The sequence below is a fragment of the Chamaea fasciata genome, unplaced genomic scaffold, assembly GCF_029207755.1.
Source record: "Chamaea fasciata isolate MVZ Bird 193981 ecotype frontalis unplaced genomic scaffold, bChaFas1.0.hap1 SCAF_4, whole genome shotgun sequence".
In the NCBI taxonomy this organism is placed as follows: domain Eukaryota; kingdom Metazoa; phylum Chordata; class Aves; order Passeriformes; family Sylviidae; genus Chamaea; species Chamaea fasciata.
In genome coordinates, this window is record NW_027094089.1 from 30,968,983 (window position 1) to 30,991,587 (window position 22,605).

The window sequence follows — 22,605 nt, forward strand, 5'->3', positions numbered from 1 at the left end:
GATAGTATACAAGTCTTTATTTTTCCATCAATTAAAAAACCATAAAAACTCCTCCCTCGATTAACTACAATCTGGTTAAAAAAGGAAAAACTTTATTTTCCTAAGTTTTAGTCACTACAGATATGCAAGAGCAGAATTTTTGTACTCAATACAATACAATACAATAATAATGGCTACAGAAAAGACTGAGATTACAAAGAATGAGTTTAATTAAGTCAGAAGGTAATTCTCAATTGACACAACTTAGAAGTTGTAGAGATCAACAGAACAGAGATTCATTAAAAGCCTTGATAAACTAGGTCTGAAAAAGTGAAGACAGATACTGCAAGGCAATATGGCATAACACAAAATGGGCCATTTGGGAAGCATGCAGTGAAAGGCACAGACTTGACATCTGCTGCACTTTGCACAGAAAGATGTGTCAGCTTTCCTAAGTGTTTATCTTGGAGCCAATAAAATTGTTTGCAAAGGCTCCGAGAAACAAACAAGGCATAACACATTCTTGAGAGGATACTCTCTCTGTTAGTTCTAAATGTTTGCAAGGCCATGTACAGGAGGAGTGGTGAATTTTGCCTCTACAGAGTACAAGAAAATACTCAAGGTAATTGAGATGACTTCAGGCAATCTAAGAAATCTAAACCATAAAAGTAATGTATAAAATGTATAATGTAATAATAAAAGTATACATAGATTATTTTACATAATAAAATGTAAAAAAATGATTTTTAAAGTAAAAAGGACTGTTAAACATCTTTGTCTATTACAGGAATTAGCATCTTTAAAAATAGTTAAAAAAACCTTCCACAATGCAAATCTTGATGTAAAAAAATCATCCAACAAGAAGTGACAGTTGATACTAAGAAAGCCTATTATGAAACCTAAGTATGTCCTATGCCTGAATTAAGAATGCTGGTGTTGTTTTGTTCTCAAGTGCATGTGTAGGTCACACTAGATGTGAAAAGCTTGGAGGCGCATCCTGTTTGAATCTTCTGGATGTCTCAGGGCTATTCCGTATCGCAAAAGCAGCTCAATATAAGGTGGCCAAAACGACTCATTGATTGTTACGTAAGGTTCATGTGGTGTGCTCATTAATTTGTTTATCAGGATCTGGAATACCAAAAGGATAAGATTTAGGAAATAAACAAAACAGCTAGATTTTTTTTTCTCCTTTAACCAAATTTATACAAATTACTGTGATGTAGGCAATATTAGAAAAAAGGACTAAAGAAGAAATATGAGACCCAGTCAAAGTAGAAGTAAAGCAAAGGACTTCCAATTAACTTCATAATACCTTTTTTGATTTAAAAATTAGAACCAGAATCCTCTTTTATCCCCTGAATAAATGTAGATTAAATGCTGTATCTAAATACAGAATTAGTTAATGGGAGTTAAAAACAAAATCAGTTTTGTTATTCTTTCTCAGTTCATGGAGATCATGTTCATGCCCTCACAATACTGCTCATGGGAAGTACACTGCAGATTAAATAATCTTACCCATCACATGGTGCTCTTTCTATTAATCCTAGATATTTCATCTTTCTATTCAAAGACAAATTCATCTTTCTATTCTAAACACAAATTCAAAACCCTTACTACCAGATCTTATATTTTTGCACCCACTGCTACTAGTAAAAGACCCAAATAAACAACTGTTCTTCTTTTTTAGAACATTCTAAAGCATTGTTCCAGTTAACATATTTTGTACTTCCAACTATGAGAATTTACTCCAAATGCATTATTCTAGACAAATTTTTACTTAGTTTTTTCTGACATCTGATACTCCAAAATAGCCTTTATTGCTGTAACTTTATCTGTTTCTCAGAAAACATTTTTCAAATGTAACAGGAACTTGAAGCTAGAACGACACGACTCAACAAAGAAAAACCTTCCAGAATACAAAGATAAGGGACACTGACACTTTCCGTCAGGATGCTGAAATTCAGAATGAGTCTGAATTTTTCAAATAGTCTGTTCCTCCAAACAGAAGTCAGACATTACTTGAATATGTTCACATTTTCAGATTAACAGTATCAGAAAAATAGGAAAGGCAATTTCAAAGCATTAGAAGAACTTCAAAATACTTGTTTCATAAGGGCTGTGGCTACTCTAAATTCTGATCTGTTTTCAAGCTCTGCCTAATTTTGCATTAACAGGTATGTTGAGATATCTGAAGCCTCAAGAAAAAATTTTTTTCCCAGGGATATCTTACATATAGAAGTCTAGAAATGTCTAAGGAGGAGGAACAGAAAATTTCACTTCAAATGCTACATTTCAGACAAGAAGCTTTACAATTCACATTCATAAATTGCATTGTAATTAAAAATTCCCACTAAGCAATACATACTTGTATACTTATAAAATCAATTAGAAATGCATGAATCAGATTAATTTATTTACTTGTATGAGTTAATAATCCAGTTAATGCACAAGACTATTGTCCTTCTGAGGCTACATAGTAATTAGTCCTTCTGTTAATATTAGTATTTCAGAAATATTTCTCTTGAAACAGGATAAAATAGAGCATGAAATGGACCAGTAGTTTTGTCAAACATAGTACTGTCTCTCCCAACATAAGCCACTAAGGCACATTAAACTCCTTTGAACTAAACATTGTAAAATCAAGAAATAAGAGACAGCCATTCTTCAGCCTAAACTGAAGATTATTGACATACCTCTGGTAAAAATTTGGTGTTTACTTTGACAGGAATTAAAATAGAAAACTGACCTAGATTCACGCAATGGTTTGGGTTGGAATGTACCTTAAAGATCGTCTCATTCCAAGCCCCCTGCCACGGGCAGGGACATCCTTCCACTAGACCAGATTGCTCAAAGCTTAGCCCCTCCAACCTGGCTTTGAACACTGCCAGGGATGGGGCACCCAGAGTTTCTCTGGGCAACCTGTGCCAGTGCTTCACAGCCCTCACAGTAAAGAACTTATTCTTGACAGCTAATCTAAATAGTTATTCTTTTAATTTAAAACTATTACCCCATGAAAAAAATGTTCTTTGTCCTTTTATAAGCCCCATTTTAGTACCAGAAGGCTGCAACGAGGTCTCCCTGCAGTCTTCTTGTATACACAACATTCTTAATCATTCTAGATTAACTGTCTTAACTAAATGCCACATACTGTTATTTATATTAGTAATAAACACTTTATGATTATCATCATCATTACATCTGAATATTTAAAAATTCCTCAAATGTCTACATAGTAAAAGCATCTTACCTCTAAAATATCTTTCAATGTTATCAGTTCTACAGCTGGCTCTGCAGAAAAGTTCTGGAAAGACAACCACCCCCAGCCAAATTAACAAAACCCAAAACTACTCCGGAAAAATGTTAACTGACAAAGTAAAATAATTACACAATAATTTGACTGCACAGTACACATTAGATGAAAACTTTTACTTAGATTTAATCCCGACAGAAATACAAGGTAGCATGTAAACCTACCAGTTCAAAATCCTACACTTCAAATCCAATATTTTTTGAATTATCAAGAGTTTAATCTAAAGTGATCATGTTTTTACCTGTGTTTACATTTAAATAGAACCAGGTACATCACATTTACAATGTAGTGCAGAATCTTCTATGAACAAGATTTGTTAGAGGAAAAAATATTTTTATGAGCTTTAAATAAATGTTTATAGTACAAATTTGACACAACTCAAGACTTCATTTCACAGTGCCTTAATATTTTTTCATTATTTGACAGTGAATACTTACTTGCTTTGAATTCAACTAAAAAATTTATCTTACCAAGATTAAGAAATAGAATAATTAAAAAATTTTGGTGGAAAAAAAAGGTAATGATAAAATATCACTAGAAGACTGTTTGTTTTCCTTTGTAGCAAGCAAATCAAGCCATTTGTCTATAGAGATTCCTTTGGCAGCAATGTCAATGGATCTGCTTGTACTGTTGCATGGTAAACCAAATGCTTTAATTTTCCAGGTTTATTCTTTTTCCCCATGCATTTCAGTTTCAACAAAATAAAGGAGATAATATTCCACTGGCTTTCTCAGGATTGCTGTTGAATATATCAATCTAAGTCCTAAGATATTACCAGGTGTGCAGCACCTTATACAAATTCCACTTCTGGAAAAGAGGAGGAATACAAGCAAATAAGAGTATGTCAAAGGCAAATTCTGGATCCTTTTTTTCCAGTCAGTTCGTAATAGTCTCACCAGCAGAGAGTCAGAAGTTTCAGTTTCAGGGAGGACCTGCTCCATGGAAACTCTGCAAATCCTGAAGCTATGGCCCTTTAGCATCTATCTATGTGCCTTTATCTTGATAATCAGCTGAGGAAACAGAACCTACATCACCTATTTGCAAAAGGCTCCTTAGAGCAAACATGAAGGTACTTCACAACCTCTGCTGATACATTTCCCTGGTCAAAATTACTACTAATACAAAAAGTACCACTAATCAATTAATGCTTATAAAGTCATTAAAGCAGGACGCTCAGATTTCATTACTTAGCCTGAAAGGCACCTTCTTCAACCTTCCAATCAGACAGATTTGCATACAAAATATTCCTCAGCCTCTGGTTTTTCATATTACTACCTTGAAAAATAAAAGTCGATTTTTATTGTAGAAGTGTATAATGTGTTCTCCTGAATCAACATAGCAGCAAATTTCAATGCCAGTGATTTCAATTTGTATTTCTGACACTCAATAAATGTAGGCAAAAATGGCTGGCTGTCCTGCCTTCACAGTTAATTACTTAGATGCAGATTAAGGGGTACCTGTATTTAGGCCAAGTGAGTCAAAAGGTTTAGAAAAGCTATGAATTCACAGAGAGTGAAAGGAAAGAAAAAGACTTGTCATAAAACAGATTGGGTTTAAGAGTTCAGGAAATGCATAAATAAAATTGAAGCTAAGGAAAGATAAAAGCTTGGGTTGAAATTAATCAAAGTACTTTCTTTCTTTAAGTAAAGTGATTGGTGACAGCCAACATGTCTTCATTACAGACCATTTGCATCCAACAAATTTAGTGGCCTTCCACATCAGTTACACTACTTGTGGAAAAGGAAGAACAACTAATGTCATCTGCCTGGACTTGTGCAAAGCATTTGACACTGTACCACATGAGATTGTTTCTAAAATGGAGAGACTGAGAGCAAAATCTGTCACATTCACTAACAGGAAAGGAAGGCATTGGTATGCAGAAAAACTAAGATTCAACAAAATAAGATATTTGAATAATACTTTGAATATCATGTCCTGACATCTCCACTTGATATTTTTATGTGCAAAAGTATGTGCTTATGTGCAAAACACGATTTTTTTAAAAATGTAAAACATCAGGATTCATTAGCTGCAAATTACAGACGGAAAAAGGGTGTAATTTGTTGCTTTAGTGATGAGTGTGAGCTAGTAGTTTTATTTGCAATATTGTTTCTTAGCAGATTACAAAAAAAATGAATCCAAGTGAAAACAAACATAGATAATGGGTATTACTAGGATAAACTAGGGAATTAGAAAATACTATCTTACAGGAGAACATAATGGCATAATTTAAACTTGAATTAATAAAAATCAACAAAAATTGAACATAAATCAACGCAAATTGAACATAAGTTCAATTAGCAAAACAAAGAAAGAGAGGATATGAGATTGCTGCCATAAATATATAAGGAGGAATAAACACAAGAAAGAAACAGAGCTATTCTAAGGAAAATTCTGGTGTAAGAATACCAGTGGATCTGTGTTAGACATGGCTTAAATTTAGACTGGAAACTATGAGACAGTTTCTAACCAGAGTACTGAGGTACTAGAAGAAAAAACACAGGAGAAACAGTTATAAAAAAATTATTTGTTCTAAAATGGAGCTCCATGATAATATTGAAGAAATTATATTATGTGGTTACCTGAAATAATAGAGAACTGGATTAAAGAAATAATTTCTACTTCTGTAATGTTAAGTGTGCCTGAAATCAAAATCAAAACCTGTCTTTTTCATAGCTTTTTTTGTATTTATCAAATAGTAATGGTAATAATTTTATTTTTACTGCACACTTTGAATTTATTATGCAAAATACTCCCTGGCTGCCTATTTTCCCTGAAGTCTTTAGATAATTTTTGACCCAGTTTGCCTGAACAAAATCTGATGGTTAACATTCCAAACTACTCTGTAATTATAAACACTTTTCCTTATTGTTCCAAAAACATTGCTAGACAATTAAAATTCGCTTTGCCAAGAAAAACAGGAATCTACTTGCCCAGTCAAGTAAAAAATAAAAAAAAAGAGTCAATTTGGACTGCAGTTCAGTCAGAGGTACAATATATTGCTATGCATTTAACTCGGTAAAGGATATATGCATTAAGAAAAGAAAATAGCCAGCTGGAAACAGCTTTAAATAATATAAACCAACCTGAAAAATACAAATTAAACATAGAGGATCAGCTGTAAAAACTGTAAGTTTTTCAAAATACAACTACAAGTTCAATGCTAGTGACTTTAAACAGATATTGCATCTAATTAAATATTAATTGAACAGTTCAAATTTAATAGGTAAGAAAAGTCGTACCTTTTTTTCAGTATTTTCACCTTCCTCTGGTTGGGGAAAATGTTCATCCAGGAAGTCACCCAAAGCATCCAAGAGTTCTCTCTTATAGGTCCTTACTTTCAATATTTTTTTTTCCAGTTCATCAGATTCTCTAGTTTTCAAACAAACAGTACAAACATAGCAATAGAACAAGGGATCAAATCAAATAACTAAAAAGTCCTTTTTAAGTTAAAAAAAAAAACCCCTATTATCTATTGTTAGAAATTCAACATCTTTAATCACAGGATATAGTAGCATTACTTTCATATTACAAATATGGATTACTGAGCAATTATTTGATCTATTAAATAAAACAAGGAACACATATAATGAGTTTGCTTGTTCATTTGCTTCTTTTCATATTTTAATTCTTCAATTTATAACTCAAAAACGTAGAAATACCTCTTTGTGGAAAGTTGTTCAACTTGGGTATTTGCCTCTTCTTCCATTTTATTAAGAGTATCTAGCATCTGTTTCTGTTGCTCATACCACTGCTCTTCTCTTTGAAACATGGAAAGTAGGAAATGGCACAACAGATAAGTAGTTTCCTTGCACAGTCAAAAAAAGAAAAAAGCTTACAGTATTCCAAAGTCCAAATTATTGTGTTACCTTTTCAGATCTTCTTCCAGTTGTTTATTCTTTGACTGAACTGCTAACAGCACCATTTCAAGATCATTTTTTACCTTCTGCAACTGTAAAAGAATAGAAATCAAACTACTGTTTGCAGGTAGCCCAGGCTGCAGTATTTGTTCTGTGTAAGGCTGCATCTGTAAATCTGATAAAGAGGGGAAAAGTCATCTGTTACTTAATAAACATTAAAATCCAATTTAAAATGCAAGAGCTATTCAAAATGTCACTGTGACCAGTTGCTCATTTGTGTCTTCTTGAAGCTCCCAGAGCTTAACAAAATACTTAATTTTACCTGGAGCAGATTGTGGAGCACACACAAACTGCTCAGCTGACAAATAGCTGAGGAGAAAATGTCTACAGCACCAGGGCTCTATTGTCTAACTTACTGCAGCTGCTGGCAAGAATCAATCCTTGCTACTTGCACCACATAAAATGTACAGAAAATGAAGATGCATCAAAGAAAGAGTAACTGCATCCATGAATTAAATGATCCTCAGTGCTATGGACATATCTGGGACAGGAAATACGGAGAAATAAAACTACTGTAGTCAGAAGCTATAGGCATTGCTGAATCTAGGAAACAGTGGACTCTCAGTTGGCTGGGTCTTTCATAATAGAATCACAGAATGGGTAAGGTTGTGTTGAGGAATACATTCAGTGCAGGCAGCTCGGGGTGCAGTTGCAGTGGGAGCTGCAGGTTGAGCTCTGGCAAGAGCCCCAAGCAAGAGGCATGAACTGCCAGCTCTGCAGAACCAGGGGCCTGAGGACCTGTGGCCCTGCCAGGTGAGGGGACACTGAGACCTGTCAGGAGCTGATGACACCTGGACTTTGCTGTGTTTACACCGTGAGGGTATAAAAGCCCAGGATTCCTTTTGTTCTGGGTCGCTCCTCAGAGGCAACCACCTCAAGCTGTTATTCTGTTATTATGCCATGGTTAAATTATTTTAAGGATTGGGATGTGTGAGCCTAAGAGAAGAAGGAAACCTGGGGTTGAGCTGGTAAGGAAACCTGATCTATCTGAGTGTGGGATGTGTAGCTGCAAATGGGCTTTGTGACTGACAACCGTGTCAGTTGGATTGCTGTGACTGACAACAGCTCCTGGATTGTGGGACAGGGAAGTTTCCTTAACAACTGTGGGGGACCACAGTGGGTCATGAAGTCCAACCTCCCCACTCAAGCAGGGGTCATCCAAGAGCACGTGGCACAGGTTGCATCCAGACAGTTCTTGAGAAACTCCAGCGAGGAAGACTCCAAAACCTCTCTGGGTAATCTGTTCCAGTGCACTGCAAAGAAGCTCTTCCTTCTGTTCTTGTACTTCCCATTGCCTCTTGTCCTATTGCTTGGCATCACCAAGAACAGCTTAGCTCCGTTCTCTTCAGGTATTTGTATAAATTGATGAGGTCCCCTGTTGGAGCACTATGGTCTTCTACAAAATGTTTCTTATATAAGCTTATCATTTGAATGCATTTTTTCTGCTTCCATACAAAATAGGAGCACTTGAGAATTTCGCTCAAAGAAATACAAATTTTGAAACTATGCTACAGAAGCAAACATGCTCCATATAAACATCTGAAAAAACCTAGAATATCAGAACAACATGCCACAGCTATACAGGCAAGTCAAAGTGTACTACCTAAGAACTTTTTGATAGTGACTCTTAACAGCAGTCAGGTCTGCTGTTGTGAGTGATACTAGAAGGCATTAGACACAGGAATATTCTCAAGTCACGTAGCATTCCTATGGCCCATCAATATAGTGTAATGTTACCTGCAAAACATTGATTTGCTCTTTCTTCCAGTGGAGGAACTCAACAAACTATTTGCAAATTATTGCCACAGAACTCAATGTCTAAGATACCTGACTCTTCCGTGTAACACACAGTATTACTGAATTTTCTATTAAGTATGAAATGCAATATATTATAACTTTTTGTTTAAAATAACACACAAATATCTTAAAGGCAGGTGTCAGAGGATATGGTCAGACTTTTCACTGGTGCAAAGTGATAGGACAAGGGGCAACAGGCACAAACTCAAATACAGGAAGTTCCAGTTGAAAATTAGGAAAAACTCATTTGCTGAAGGGTGACTGAGCACTGGAACAGGCTGCCCAGAGAGGCTGTAGAGTGTCCTTCTTCAAAGATATTCAAAAGCCACCTCGACACAATCCTGTGAGGCACTTAGGGGCAGGATTTGGTGGTGGATTTGGATGGTTGGACTCGATCATCTTAGAGGTCTTTTCCTAAATTTAACCTAAATTATCCAATGATTCTATCTCCAAAGGTCCCTTCTAAGGAACCATTCTGTGACAAATTTCACTTAGCAATTAAAATTCAGCCACAGATCATCTTGAAAACACAAGCGAGTGGATCTGAGTGGATATTCTTGCACAAGTACTTGTGCAATATTAAATGAAAATAATCTTGAAAAGTACAGTGTGTAAGCTTCAGTCACAGAAATGGGCCCTGTTGCATGATGTCAATGATGGCTAAATCTTTGCAAGGCATGGTCATCAGTCTCCTTAGCAAGAAATTTCTGTCTCCTGGTGGCATCCAGCATAATGGGACTCCAATACTAAGTAAGGCCTTGGAGCATTAATGTAGCAGAAATGTTGATTATCACATAATTTTCACTGCATGCAAGTTTGTTGAGTTACTGTGATTAGATGGTGTGTCCAGAGGCAAAATACTGTTTATTGTGCATTACTCACTGATTTGTGCAAAAAGTCAGTTTAAAACCCCACTCATTACAACTAGGGAATTTTACTAGTTATACTACAGGGGGAAAAAGCATTAGAACAACATAAATGGCTGAAGGAAAATACACAGCATTTTAGCAGTAGTCCATCCTAGGAAGAGTCATAGGAAAGTCCAGCAGTTGCCTATGTTTTCTTTTTTTTTGCAACAAAATTTTATTATTTCTTACAAACAAAAAGACATACCTCTTCTTTTCCTAACTCTAACAGGACATCTGGACTGGTAGAGGGTACTGAAAAATAAAATGAATTAGTTATTTTTTGCATTGGATGATAAAAATTCATTGATATTGAAAAGCAGCCTGGCTAGAAAGAAATTTGTCTATCTTCTAAAAAACAGTTTGGCTCTCAGTAGCAGTTTAACCACATGCTGTGGTGTCCTGCTGAGCTAACCTACTATCACTATTCAGCAAATTAAATTAGACTGAAAAAAGTGCAGTATTAATGCTTGCGTGTCATTTTTTATACCTGAACTAGCTCCAGCTACATTGGTGTAGGTGCATAATGAATGAACACCACATTTCTATACACTTCAAGACAACTGAGCCTGATGTTTTCAGCAGAAGGCATTCAATCAACATTACCAATGTGCGCAATCAAATTCTTCCAGTCTTCCAATTCCCTGTTAAACAGCCTCCAAAATGTTTGATCAGGGCTATAGAACCTATCTCTAATAATTTCAGAGGCAAGTCACTATCCCTACTGTTCATAAGAACAGCTGTATGTAAGGAAATGAATGGCCCAGCAAGGCCAATATCCTAATTCAAACACTGAGCAATAGCAATACCTAAGTGAAAGCAATGTACAGTTCAAGAAGATGAAAATGTTTCCCCAGAATGCTTCTACAAAATGCAGTGATTGATGACTCATGCGTTTTCAGAATAAAAAATTTAATTCTTGTTTTTTTACAGCATTCAACAGACTCCAGTCAATTCTCAGATCCATGTCAACCTGCAGCTTCTGCACAAACACATGACTTTTTGGAACTATTTCAATACATTAACAGGAGAAATGAAAGCTATTGTAACAGACTAAAATTTTTATTAGACATATTTTTTTGTGCAAGTTTGGACTTGAAATCTCTAATCTTACAAATAATTATTTAAATAAAAAATTCCTTTTACAACAAGGAAACCTTAACCATCTCATGACAGCATTAATCTTCTAAATACACAGAGTCAATTTAATAAATTCAGAAAAGTACTTTCTTTGGTAATGTTATAGTACTTCCAACAAAAAATTTTAAGAAGCTTTATATCAGTAGTTTTAAAAGCACTATTCTGAGATGAAAATCAGAAAAACTAGTGAGTTAAAATGCATTAAATTAAGCGCTGCAATAAAATTCCTTTTATTTGGAGAATTACTGTTTCTAAATCTTGACACAAAATTTGAGTACTGTGCTCCCAGTTTAGCTTAAGAGCTGTGGGAGGTGGTGGTCTGTGCTTTATTAGAGTAAGATTTCTTTATATACATGAATATCCTACCTACACATGATAAAATTAATTGGTGCACTTTCACTCACATTCACTGTATATTTGAAAAAAACCCACACAATTCTCCCCCCTGCCACTTCCTGTTAACATGATCTTTACCTCCCTCCTTTACCAATTATTATCAGTTTTTACAACTGCCTCATAACGCCTTATTTCTAGATACTTAATCCTGAATTCATGCTTGCCATTCAGTGTTCATATTGTGCGAGTACCAGAACAGAAGGCCCTGTCTTCCTGGGAAAGAAATCACAAGCATAATTTAGTGAAGGAACAATGCAGATCTAAAACACTGGGACAAGATCTAGAACACTGGGACAACACACTTATGCCAGCTGCCGCTGCAAATTCACTGGTTGTTCAATCCATTATCAATTAAATATTTTTCAGTTGTAGAATCAATACACTTGCAAAAATCAAATGTCAGACAGAATTGCCTAGTGATACAAAGTACAATTACAAAGAAAAATACTACCAGATGCTGGGAATGTAAAAGCAACTACTATGCACATGTTTATACAGAAACTCATATTAAAATAAAACAAAAAGGTATTTGGCAGAATACTGATATTTTGCAAAGAAAAATGGAAATATGCAGAGACCACAACTGTTTGAAATGGTTTAAAATATGGTTGCTTTCACTCCCTGATTTTGCAAAGTTAAAAGTGAAATTTTATTTTTATAAGCCAAATGCTTTTTAAAAAGTTTTAATTCAGCTGATTTAGCAGCTCTAGAGCTACAAAAATAATACCAGAACTCAAGAAAGAGAAAGAGACTAAAGTAAAAGCTTTGCAAAAATAAAATTTGCATCGTGAATTCAAGTCTGTTTGCCAATATTGCGCTCAAAAAAATGTAGAACTGCCAAGTTATAGACTCTGAAAATAAGGTTTAAGATTGAAATGCTGACAGGTCCTCATTTACAGGAGATGAACTGGCCACTACCAAAAGCAAAAACCAAAGCAAAAGGCGGCTTGACATTCATGCTCTATTAGTAAACTGTATTAAATCAGTTTTTCTGCTATTTCTACTTAGATAAGATCAGACAGTGTTTTCAATTAAGTAATTACTCCTTCAAAACAAATAGTAGGTAGAAAGAAGCCAAGACGGAGAAGTAAGCAAAGTGGACTCCTCATTTTCATATAAGCACCATAACTCTAATCAAATTCTTAGCAGCAACTTTTTTTCATCCACTGGAATGAAGTGAAAAAAAGGCAGAGATTTGGCTGTAAAGTATTAATTATAAATAGATAATTTCTCTATTACAAAATTAAGATTTCTAATAAGAAATATTATCATCTGGGAAGAAGTAAGAATGGTTGAACAAAGCAAGTCAGCAAGCCAAAAAAAATAGGCCAAGGATATTTTTAAGCCAATAGCTTGAAGTTTAATATACATATTTTAGTACGGAAGTCTAACAGCCTCAGGTATTTTACCCAGATAAAAACTAAGTTCTTTCAATTAATTTGCTTTAAGCCAGCAGCTTATTCATGAACAGCAGCCAGGAACCAGTATGTTCCAAATTCATTCAATGACATGCCTTTGGTCTACATACCTCAGAAGCACTGGAGGCTGACAGTTCTTGGAGTGAGGCTTATAACACTGAACTATGAATTTATTCTAATAGAGCAACAGTATGTATTTATAAGAAATAAACAAAAATATTTTTCCCAGCTTCTCTTATTTAGTGATGAGATGCAGCAAGTACATTGACTTCGGAAAAAGTTGGAGAAATGCCTCTCATGTTGATCTGAAAAGGCATTTCCATTTGGCTAAATGACAAAACATTGTGAATCACCACATGCTGTGTATAACACATTGCTATAATTTTGCAAATACTACAAAACCAAGCCTCTACTGCCATAAAAATACTCAAAGAGTCAATATAGTAATTTAAGATTAACTAGAAGTTATCATTTGCCAAAGTATTTCTGTTCTAAAAAGGAAATACAAATAAAAGATGCAGAAAAAACAATCACACAGAAAAGAATATGAAGGAGGGTATCAGGATAATGAACTTTTTTAATTTGGTTAGGACATCTGCTAATAGTTGTTTTTTTTTTCCATTTAACTGACTGGTGTTATGAATCATGCACTTATTTGTCCAGAATCATAGGATTAAGTTATAGTGGAATTCACTTGCAGTGCAAAAATAATGAAGAAATGAAACATACATGCTACTTTTTAAAGCAGCATTAAATTATTTTCATTTTTAAGTAGTTATGGAATGAAAATACAATCAGCAGACATTCACTATACTCACGGGCTAGGTGAAAGAAACTTTGCAGAAGTTTATATAAGCATTTTTTACAAGTAAACAGTTACTTACGGTCAGGATTTCTTATTTTCCAATCATGACCACCTACTGCTAAAGATCTCCACAGCAGCATTAACAGGGAAGTCTGTGTAACAAGAAAAGAAGCATCTCTTGAAGTGTGTTGAGTTGCATTGGCATAAAATGAGGTAGAACAGGACAGAAATTGAGTTAAGTTGATACAGCAGAAAATAAAAGAGCATCTATTACAATAGAAGACCAGTTCCTTCAAAATGTTTTACAGTCACAGGGATCAAGAAATGTTTCTACTGTTTTTTCAAAAGGAGCAAATGAGAGCTGGCAGAGTTGTGAAGGTCCTTCAGAGGAAGGTTCTTATAGGTAAAGAAATGCTTTCTAATGTCATCTCTAAACCTCCCTTCGCACGTCTTTGAACCATTCTCACATATAGTATCACTGAGTATGAGGGAGAAGATATCAGCATCTTCCTCTCCACTTCCCCGAGGAAGCTGCAGAGAGGAATCAGGGCATCCCCCAGTTCTTTCTCTACGAAGTAGAGAAGCCAAAAATCCTCAGCAGTTCCTCACAGGACATGCCTTCCAGCCCTCTCACCAGCTTTGTTGCCCTCCTCTGGATGCACTCAAGGACCTTCACAACCTTCCTAAATTGTGGGGCACAGAACTGCACGGAGCACTCCAGGTGAGGCTGCACAGCCCTGGATGCAGGGGATAATCCCCTCTCTTGTGGCTGACAGTGCCATGCTCCAGGCTCCTGGGATGCTGTTTGCCCCCTGGGCTGCCAGGGCTCACCCTGAGCTGCTGTCAGCCAGCACCCCAGAGCCCTTCTTGCAGGGCTGCCCAACAGCCACTCCTTTCCTGCTGTTTTTGCTGTTATTAAATGTCATGCCATTGAGGATTGCCCAATGTTCTTAGCCAGCCAGATCCCCCTGCAAGGCCTCTGGTCCCTCTGGAGTGTCAACAGCACTGTCCAGCTTGGAGTTGTCAGCCAGCTTTCTCATGGTGCATCCCAATCCTTCATCCAGATCACTGGTAAATACACGGAACAGAATTGGCCCTGGAGCTGCACCCTGAGGAGCACTGCTGGTGGCTGGTCACCAGGCAGACGAAGCCCAGTCACTGCACCCTGCTGAGCTCTGCCCTTCAGCCAGATCTTCACCCAGCACACTGTGACCCTGCTCATCCCACAGCTGCACACAAGTCCAAAAGGATGCTGTGAGGGACAGCATAACAATGACATTTAACAAGAAGAAGTTACATTTGACACTGATGAGGAAAAAATTCAAATAGGTATTCAAGTTACATCCCCTTCTCCTCCCATTTTGCTGCCTATGTTAGTCATTTATCAGTTGCATTTTTCGAAGTTCGTAAGAGAAAATCCATCCTTATCTCGATCCATGAGGCTTCAGTTGTATTTCCTCTCCCCTATCCAGATGAGCAGGGGAGTTATGAACAGCTATGCTGGCCAGATGGGATCAAACTCACCACAGATGCACCTGAGGGAACTGGCAGGTGAAGTGGTAAAAAAAAAAAAAAAAAATATCATGGCAGTCTGGTGAAGATCCCACTGACTGGAATGACTGGAAAAGGAGACACACAACCCATATTATTAAGAAGAGAAAAAGAAAAATCTGGAAACTACAGATAGGTCACTCTTACCTCTGTGCCCAGCAAGACCATGGAGCAGATCCTCCTTGAAATTACACTAAGGCATGTATAAAATTAAGAGGCAACTGGTGTTTAGCAACATGATCTTAAAGGCAAATCATGCCTGACAAATATGGTGGCATCCTACAACAGGATTACAGCATTGGTGCATAAGGGAAGAACTACTGATATCATCTATTTGGGAGCTGTGCAAAGCATTTGACACCGTTCAGAACAACATCCTTGTCACTAAACTGGAGAGACACAGATTTGACAGACAGACCACTCAGTGGGTTAGGAATCGGCTGGATGGTCACACTCAGAGGTGCAGTCAGCAGCTCAGCATCCAGGTGGAGATCAGTCATGAAGGGGCATTCCTTAGGCCTTGTTTATGAGATGGGCACTTTGTAACATCTCAGTCCCGACCGACACAGCCCCGGGGTCGCAGAGCCAAAGCTGCGACAGGGAAGGTGCGGCATCCAGAGGGGCCTGAACAGGATTGAGAGCTGCACTAGTATGGAACTTACAAAGCCCAACAAGACCAAACACAGGGTCTGTGGGATGGTGCTGTGGGCAGCCTTACTCTTACTGCAGCTGTGTCTAATCACAACAGAGAAGAAACAGCTTTGTAAAGTCGCAGCAGTGTCCAGTAAGGAGCTGTGTTACTAAAGTGTGGGTTGGCCAGTCATGAGAGAGAAATAGAGGAGTCAGGGTTGGCTGGTCATGCTGCCTGTGGCATCCAACAGAGAGAAGGTACAAGAGCTTTGATGTAAGACAACAGACTGCGGATACAGACACCTGCCTTTGGTGAAGGTCTCTTGAGCCTACCATCAGTCAGGGGAGTTTTTATAGAGAGTCTTTGAAGTGATGAGTGACTGAGGAAGGGGCTGCCTCAGCTGGGCCACTGTTGAGTGGTGCCCCGTGTGAGGAGCGAAGTGGCTCCTCACAAAGGTCCTGTACCTGAGTCAGGGCAAGCCCCAGTATCAACACAGGCTGACTGAGAGCAGGCCTGCCAAGAAAGACCTGGGGATCCTGGTGGATGATCCTGGTGTTCACTTGCACTTGCAGTCCAGAAAGCCAATCAAACCTCTGCATCAAATGGCCATCAGGTGATTCTGCCCCTCCACTCTGCTCTAGTGCGACCCCACCTTGAGCGCTGCTTCCAGCTCTGAGGTCCCCAACATAAGAAGGATGTGAACTTGCTCAAGTAAGTCTGGAGGAGAACCACAAAGATTATTGGAGGGCAGGAACACCTCTACTATAAAGACAGGTGAGGGGAGTTGTGGTTGTTCAGCCTGCAGAAGGCTCCTGGGAAACCTTATAGGACCTTCCAGTACCTGAATGGGGCCTAAAAAAAAGAAGGACTGTTTACAAGTGCATGCTGTGATAGGACAAAGGGAAATGGCCTTAAGATGAAAGAGGGCAAGTTTAGATTAGATATTAGGAAGAAATTCTTTATTGTGTAAGCACAGAGACATTGAAACAGGTTGCCCAGAGAAGGTGCAGATGCCGCATCCCTAGAAGGGTTCCAGGCCAGGCTGGATGGGGCTTTGAGCAACCTGATCTAGTAGAAGGCATACCTGCCTACACCTGGGTTAGAGCTAGATGATTTTTAAGGTCCTTCTAACCTAGGCCGTTCTGTGATTCTACAGTCTTAACAGGAAATGAAATATTTTTTTAAACCCATTGTCTTACCTTGGCATCTGATGGGAGCAGTGCCTCAGTTCCTACTAGCTTTAGCTTGCTCTGACACTTGGTAGAAAAGAAATAAAACACAAAGAAAGTTTGTTTACTCTTCTCTTTTGTAAGAACAAAACACAATTCTTAGAAATTTAAACATAACTTTTTTAATATAGAAATGAAAGATTTTTAACTTGGATCCTTCCACATCCCTCATACCCTAACCCAGAAGAGCAAATTAAGAAATGTTTTGAAATCATAGCACAGTAAAGTAGAACTTAAAGAACTCTGAAGGAGAAAAGAAGCAGCTAAAGAAAGATGTATCCTTTGAGTAAAAAGGCAAGTTATGAGGGAAGAAGGCATAAGGGAAGCCATTGAACAGATGAAGAACATGAGAAACTGGGAAGAGAATCACGGACAAGGCTGAGCAGGGAAGCTGCTGAGAAGTTAACACACATTCTGCTACTTTTCTGGCTCTCCACTCAGAGCAATCATATTATAACACATATTTTAAAGTCATTTAGGGCAGTATACTGTACAGTTCAGAAGTGGTCTGATTTTTGGGAGTATCCTACATCAGTTCTCATGACTACAGTGGGGTGTACATGCAGTCTGAAATTCAGGCCACCACACCTATCCAAGGCATAAACAGGAAACACCTGCTAAACTGTTTTTTTTTTTTTTCCAACTGTCAGCAATTTAACCTACCCCATAACAAGGCAGGATGCATTCTACTAAGCAGGACCTTGGAAACCTTGCTGTTGACGTTTGGATACCAGAACATTGCATAGGATTTCTCCCACAAAAACTGTTCATGAAGACACACAATCATTGGAACATTACATGTAACCATATAACCTAACAGCTAATTAAATGACTATTAAACGTTTTGCCGAAATATGAGCGCATTCAGGATTAAAAATCCAACTGTTTTCATCAGCTTCCAAAAATAACACATCACTTCTTGTATTATTCTGGGCATGCTGGGAATAAAATACAAGATATCAAATATTTTCAATTAAATTCAAAATAGTAAACATTCAGATCTCCCTTCTAATTTGAAAATTTCAAGAGAAGTTCAGGTCCTCCAATGTGGTGCTAAACAAAGGTTCCAAAACTGAGACACAGAATTCCCTGCCACTTATTACATGCAAACATATCAGAATACTCAACAAGAAATAAATCCCATTAGTCTTTTTTAATCAATTTGTGTAAAATTATTGTACTGTGAGTAGTATTTTGTTCTACTTTAAGTTTGGAAATACTTTTACTTTAGTTTATGGTATTTTAGTGTTTTGAACCTAGAACTCAAGCAAAATAGCATGTAAGTACAATAAAAAATTGAGTGAACTGATGAAGACTCTGAAAATATAATTTAGAACATGACTTCAACAGATTCCACAGAATCTTAAAGAAAAAACAGTATTCTCTAAGAACTGATAGAAGTTTATCTTTTCTGGAAATCCTGTAAATAAAAATAACCAGCCCTGAACTGTTATTTGTTAGCATATTGTACCAAGAGAGAAATTTTAACCATGACAATGTAACTGTCAGTTTGCATAAGCGTAGGGAAACATCATTGTCCTCCTCTGCCTCTCCTCTAAGATCCAAAGGACCTGTGAAATGGAATCCCATCTTTTGTGAGGCTAAAGAGAGAAGGGTCCCTGTATGCTGATACTACAGCAAAACAAGTAAATTGTTTACTTTTCCATAATTTTAACATATACTCCCACACTAACTAAATCCAAACATCAGCATATTGACACCACGAGGCATTCTTCACCCCTGCCAGCACTTCTACATTCGACCTTTCTGAGTATCTTCTTTCCTTTTTCGTTTGTGATTTTTTGTTTGTTTTTTTGGGGTTTGTTGGTTGATTTGGTTTTATTGAAGTGGCTTCTTTGAAGGGGGTGGGGCAAGCATGTGGTGAATAAAATAATTCTGAAAAAGCTTTATAATAAACCTAGTCTATGGTTTATATTTGCATACCTCTTCCATTTGCTTCCAAATACTCTCACATTCATTCAGGATTTCTTCCTTGGCATCTAGAGGACCAGCTGCATTCGGGATTTCTGTTAAACATTCAGCCTATTAACAATCAAATAGAATAGTTATCATGTAGATCTATAATATGATTACTAAATCATACCTGCCACTTCACATCGACTATGTAACATAATAAAGTCCCTTAATCCAAAACTTTTAGCTAACTCCTCTACAGCTCTAGAAAGCACACAGCCATTAAGTGAAATTAGAAGACAGTAATAATTTACTTTTAAAACTGAATGACAAAGTCCTAAATTTTCATAACTGCTTTGATTATCTGCACTGGCTTCTTTATTTTCCAAGAACTTTAATACAGAAACAATAAGAGAATCTCACATCTACAAAACCACACTTTACCTGCACATATCTGTAAAGTTTTTAAGCAGTTACTTCTGCTCTGCCAATAAATGTGCTGATCTATTTCTCCTTCATTTGAATTCAGAATATTTTTGATTAACAAATTAAGCATCCTCAAAGTTATTAGAAAAACAAACAAAAAAACCAGAAAGATATACAGACAACCAAGGAAATAGGGCACCTTGACAGCCAAAAGAAAAATCAACCTAAGTTAAATTAAAAACTTTGAGAAACTGTTGGGTCAGAAAGAAACACATACAATTTCATAAATTTCATTCTAGCTTTCTCCCTTAAGTAATACCTGAATGACATCAGCAATTAACAGAGGAAAAATAAGAGGAGCAATAATTTTTTTTCCAGGGAAAACAATGAACAGGCTAGATGTACCAGATGCAGGGAACCTTTAAAAATACCTTAGTGGATCACTAAGCCCACCAAACACATAGAGATTAAACAGAAACACTAAAAACTGATAATGATCTAAAGAAGAATTACACTTCTCGACCTTCTCAATGAAGCACAAATGACTAATTCAATCTTTTGTTCTTTTGCAGAATAAAAAACCAGCATCAGAGAAAATTACGTTGAAAACCCAATTTAAAAGGAGTGAAATATTCAACCAGTACTTCCAAAGTTCAAGAACCTCACAGCAAAGTGGATGAGGAAAAAAATTAGAACATCTCACTGAATAGTGGAATTACACTGGAGAACTCGTATGTAGCCAATACTTCTACTAAGTCTTCCAGGAAAATTTGCTGCATTTAAAGTGGAACACTACAAAATCTAGGTTACCATGATCTTATAAGAACTAATGAGCATAGATTTTGATAAGGAAATTCATTATCTTCTTAAGAGTCTTGGAATGTCTCCATAATATAAACAGAATCAGTTCCCAAAATTTATTACGACTTCTGAAATGCCTCCAGCAAAGACTGCCCAGAAAGAAGAAACTAAGAAAGAAACTAAGCAGTCTTAGTTTTTTTTCTCAGAACAAAAACTGTTAAGGACACAAAGAGGGTCTGGGGGGGTAGTGGGGAGGGAGAAGAATAAAAGAAAGGGGAGAAGAAGAACTCCATGCTTTGGAAATTTGAAACGGGTCTTGGGGTGGGATAAAAACCTTTTCCACCCATGTCCCCTGCAATACTACAATTAATCACCATGAAAGCATCACATGAAATAAAACTCTGAAGAGAAAGCCAGAAAATCTCTATCACACAAAAATGATTAAATGATTCAGTTGTTTTTGACTTTTAAGTTTCTGGATCAATTTCATACACGATTTTGGAATGTACACACTGTGAGACATGACAAGGCTCTCACAAGCCCAACTGACTTGCAGTCCTCAGTGCTGTGCTCTTAACAACCTTACACAGTACACACACCTAAGTGTCACTTTCATACGTTATTTTCTTGTAGCCTGCAGTTTGGCTATTAACCCTATTTCAGTATGGTTAAACTAAATTTCTATTTCCACACCATACCTGAAAACTGAAGGGTTTTGTTGGCATTAATACTAATGTCTTCCAGTTTCAGCATGTTATTCCTCCTCACCTTGTTTTAGGACTATATAATTAGGTAAAAAACACACACATGTCCAAGTGTAGGCTCTATGCTAGCCAAGGCTTTATGAAAAAATCACAGAATGGGCAAGGTTGGAAGGGACCACAGAAGGTCATCTTGTCCAACCGCCCTGCTTAACCAGGGTGACCCCAGAGCACACAGCACAGGATTTGTGCAGATGGTGCTTGAGTATCCCCAGTGAGGGAGACTCCAGACCCTCTCTCGTCAGTCTGTTCCATGTGTGGTCGCCTGCACAGTAAAGAAGTTCTTCCTCATGTTCAAGTGGAACTTCTTGTGCATCACTTTCTGTTCATTGCCTCTCGTCCTATCGCTCAGAACTAACGAGAAGGGCCTGAATCCACTCTCCCGGCACTGTCACTTCATATACACACACCAAGAGCGCGGCGAAACGCGCCATGTGATCACGTTCAAAACAACCAACAGCTGGAAGGCGCTGAGAGAGGGGAGAGCAAAGTGACAGTAGGTCTGTGAAAGAGACACGAAGGCACTTCAGGAAGCAGAAATGTCGGCAGGGCACAAACAACACGGCAGAAGCGGTGAGACAGGGAACCCCCGCGGCACAGCGGCGTGGAGGGCGCCAGGCGGGACAGCCCCGCTCGCAAGAGAGGGATGAACGTCGCCCCATTCCCAACCGGGAAGCCAGCGCCCTCCCTGCAAAGCAGCCCCGCCGCCCCAGTGACCGAGAGCACCTCCCGGCCCCGAGGTGTCAGAGCGCCGAGAGCGCCGGGATCCCCCGGGACCCACCCGGGACTCCCGCCCGCCGCTGCCGCCCGTTACTACCATGGCCGCTTCGCGCCCTCCTCTTGGCGGGGATGGCGTCACTCCCGAGCGCCCGGCTCAGCGCGGCGCGGGGCAGTGACGGAGGGACCATGGCGGCCGCCGAGCCCGAGCGCAAGCGAAAGTCGGCGGAGGCCGTGGCGGGCGGCGGGGATCTGGCGGACGAGGAGGATGAGGAGGAGCGCTGGGTCGGGCCGCTCCCGGGGGAGGCCGCGCAGGCGAAGAAGAGGAGAGGTAAGGAAAAGAGCGGAGCTCTGCTGCGCGTGGGGTCGGGGCGGTGGGATCAACTGCAGGCCCCGCCGGGCGGGAGCGGCCGCGGCGTGAGGGCAGCTGTGGGGAGCCCGTGTCCTGAGGCTGTGTCTCCTATATAAAATAGGCACCGTGGGCGGAAACTTTGGGGTGCGGAATTACAGGGCTTGGGTGCCGGGTGCTGAGGAAGTTGTGGCCGTTCAGCCTGGAGAAGGGAAAGTTACGTGTAGATCTCATAGCAGCCTTCCAGTGTCTACAGGGACTTGACTTAGAAGGAAGCCGGGGTCGGACCCCTTCGACTGGAACTGTAGTGATAGCGCCAGGAGTAATTGATGCAAACTGAAAGAGGGGAAATGCAGGTTGGCTATAGGGAAAAAACTGTTTACCGTGAGGTAATGGCACAGTTTGCCCAGTGATTTTTTGTGTGCTCCCAGCCCTGGCAGTGTTCAAAGGCAAGCTGAATAAGGCTTTGAGCAGCTTGGTCTAGTAGGAGGGGGCTTGGGACTAGATGGTATTTAAGGCTTATTCTAACCCCTTAGCAGTCCATGGTTCTAAGACT

At 38.5% G+C, this 22,605-nt stretch overlaps 2 protein-coding genes across 5 annotated transcripts in view; one reads left to right on the forward strand and one right to left on the reverse strand.

Annotated features, from left to right (window-relative positions):
* Positions 1 to 21,818, reverse strand: CENPK (centromere protein K). 4 transcript variants are annotated; one of them, XM_066181211.1, is made up of 10 exons: positions 21,801 to 21,818; positions 19,026 to 19,124; positions 17,052 to 17,108; positions 13,750 to 13,822; positions 10,120 to 10,166; positions 7,159 to 7,241; positions 6,952 to 7,050; positions 6,532 to 6,661; positions 3,227 to 3,280; positions 1 to 1,107 (listed from the first exon to the last, which is right to left on the reverse strand). In XM_066181211.1, the coding sequence occupies exons 1-10, from the start codon at positions 21,801 to 21,803 to the stop codon at positions 949 to 951; spliced, it is 804 nt and encodes a 267-aa protein (XP_066037308.1). In that variant the 5' UTR covers positions 21,804 to 21,818; the 3' UTR covers positions 1 to 948. The 4 variants fall into 4 exon arrangements, with proteins under 4 accessions (XP_066037308.1, XP_066037306.1, XP_066037307.1 ...); XM_066181209.1 differs by having other exon boundaries at positions 21,765 to 21,818; XM_066181210.1 differs by lacking the exon at positions 21,801 to 21,818 and adding an exon at positions 20,921 to 20,971.
* The window catches only part of PPWD1 (peptidylprolyl isomerase domain and WD repeat containing 1), a 12,969-nt gene continuing 12,164 nt past the window's right edge, over positions 21,801 to 22,605 (forward strand). The window contains exon 1 of the mRNA XM_066181208.1: positions 21,801 to 22,031. Within this exon, the coding sequence (XP_066037305.1) occupies positions 21,833 to 22,031 (199 nt within the window). The 5' untranslated portion in view covers positions 21,801 to 21,832. The remainder of the gene's footprint in view (positions 22,032 to 22,605) is intronic.

What these genes read in the sequence shown, in the direction of transcription:
- CENPK (XM_066181209.1), bottom strand. Translation starts at nt 21,803, where the DNA reads ATGGTAGTAACGGGCGGCAGCGGCGGGCGGGAGTCCCGG. An exon ending in GTGAAAATACTGAAAAAAAG is followed by an intron (nt 3,281 to 6,531) that starts GTACGACTTTTC and finishes TTGTCTTTCCAG; the next exon opens with AACTTTTCTGCAGAGCCAGC. An exon ending in CATTGAAAGATATTTTAGAG is followed by an intron (nt 1,108 to 3,226) that starts GTAAGATGCTTT and finishes TTGGTATTCCAG; the next exon opens with ATCCTGATAAACAAATTAAT.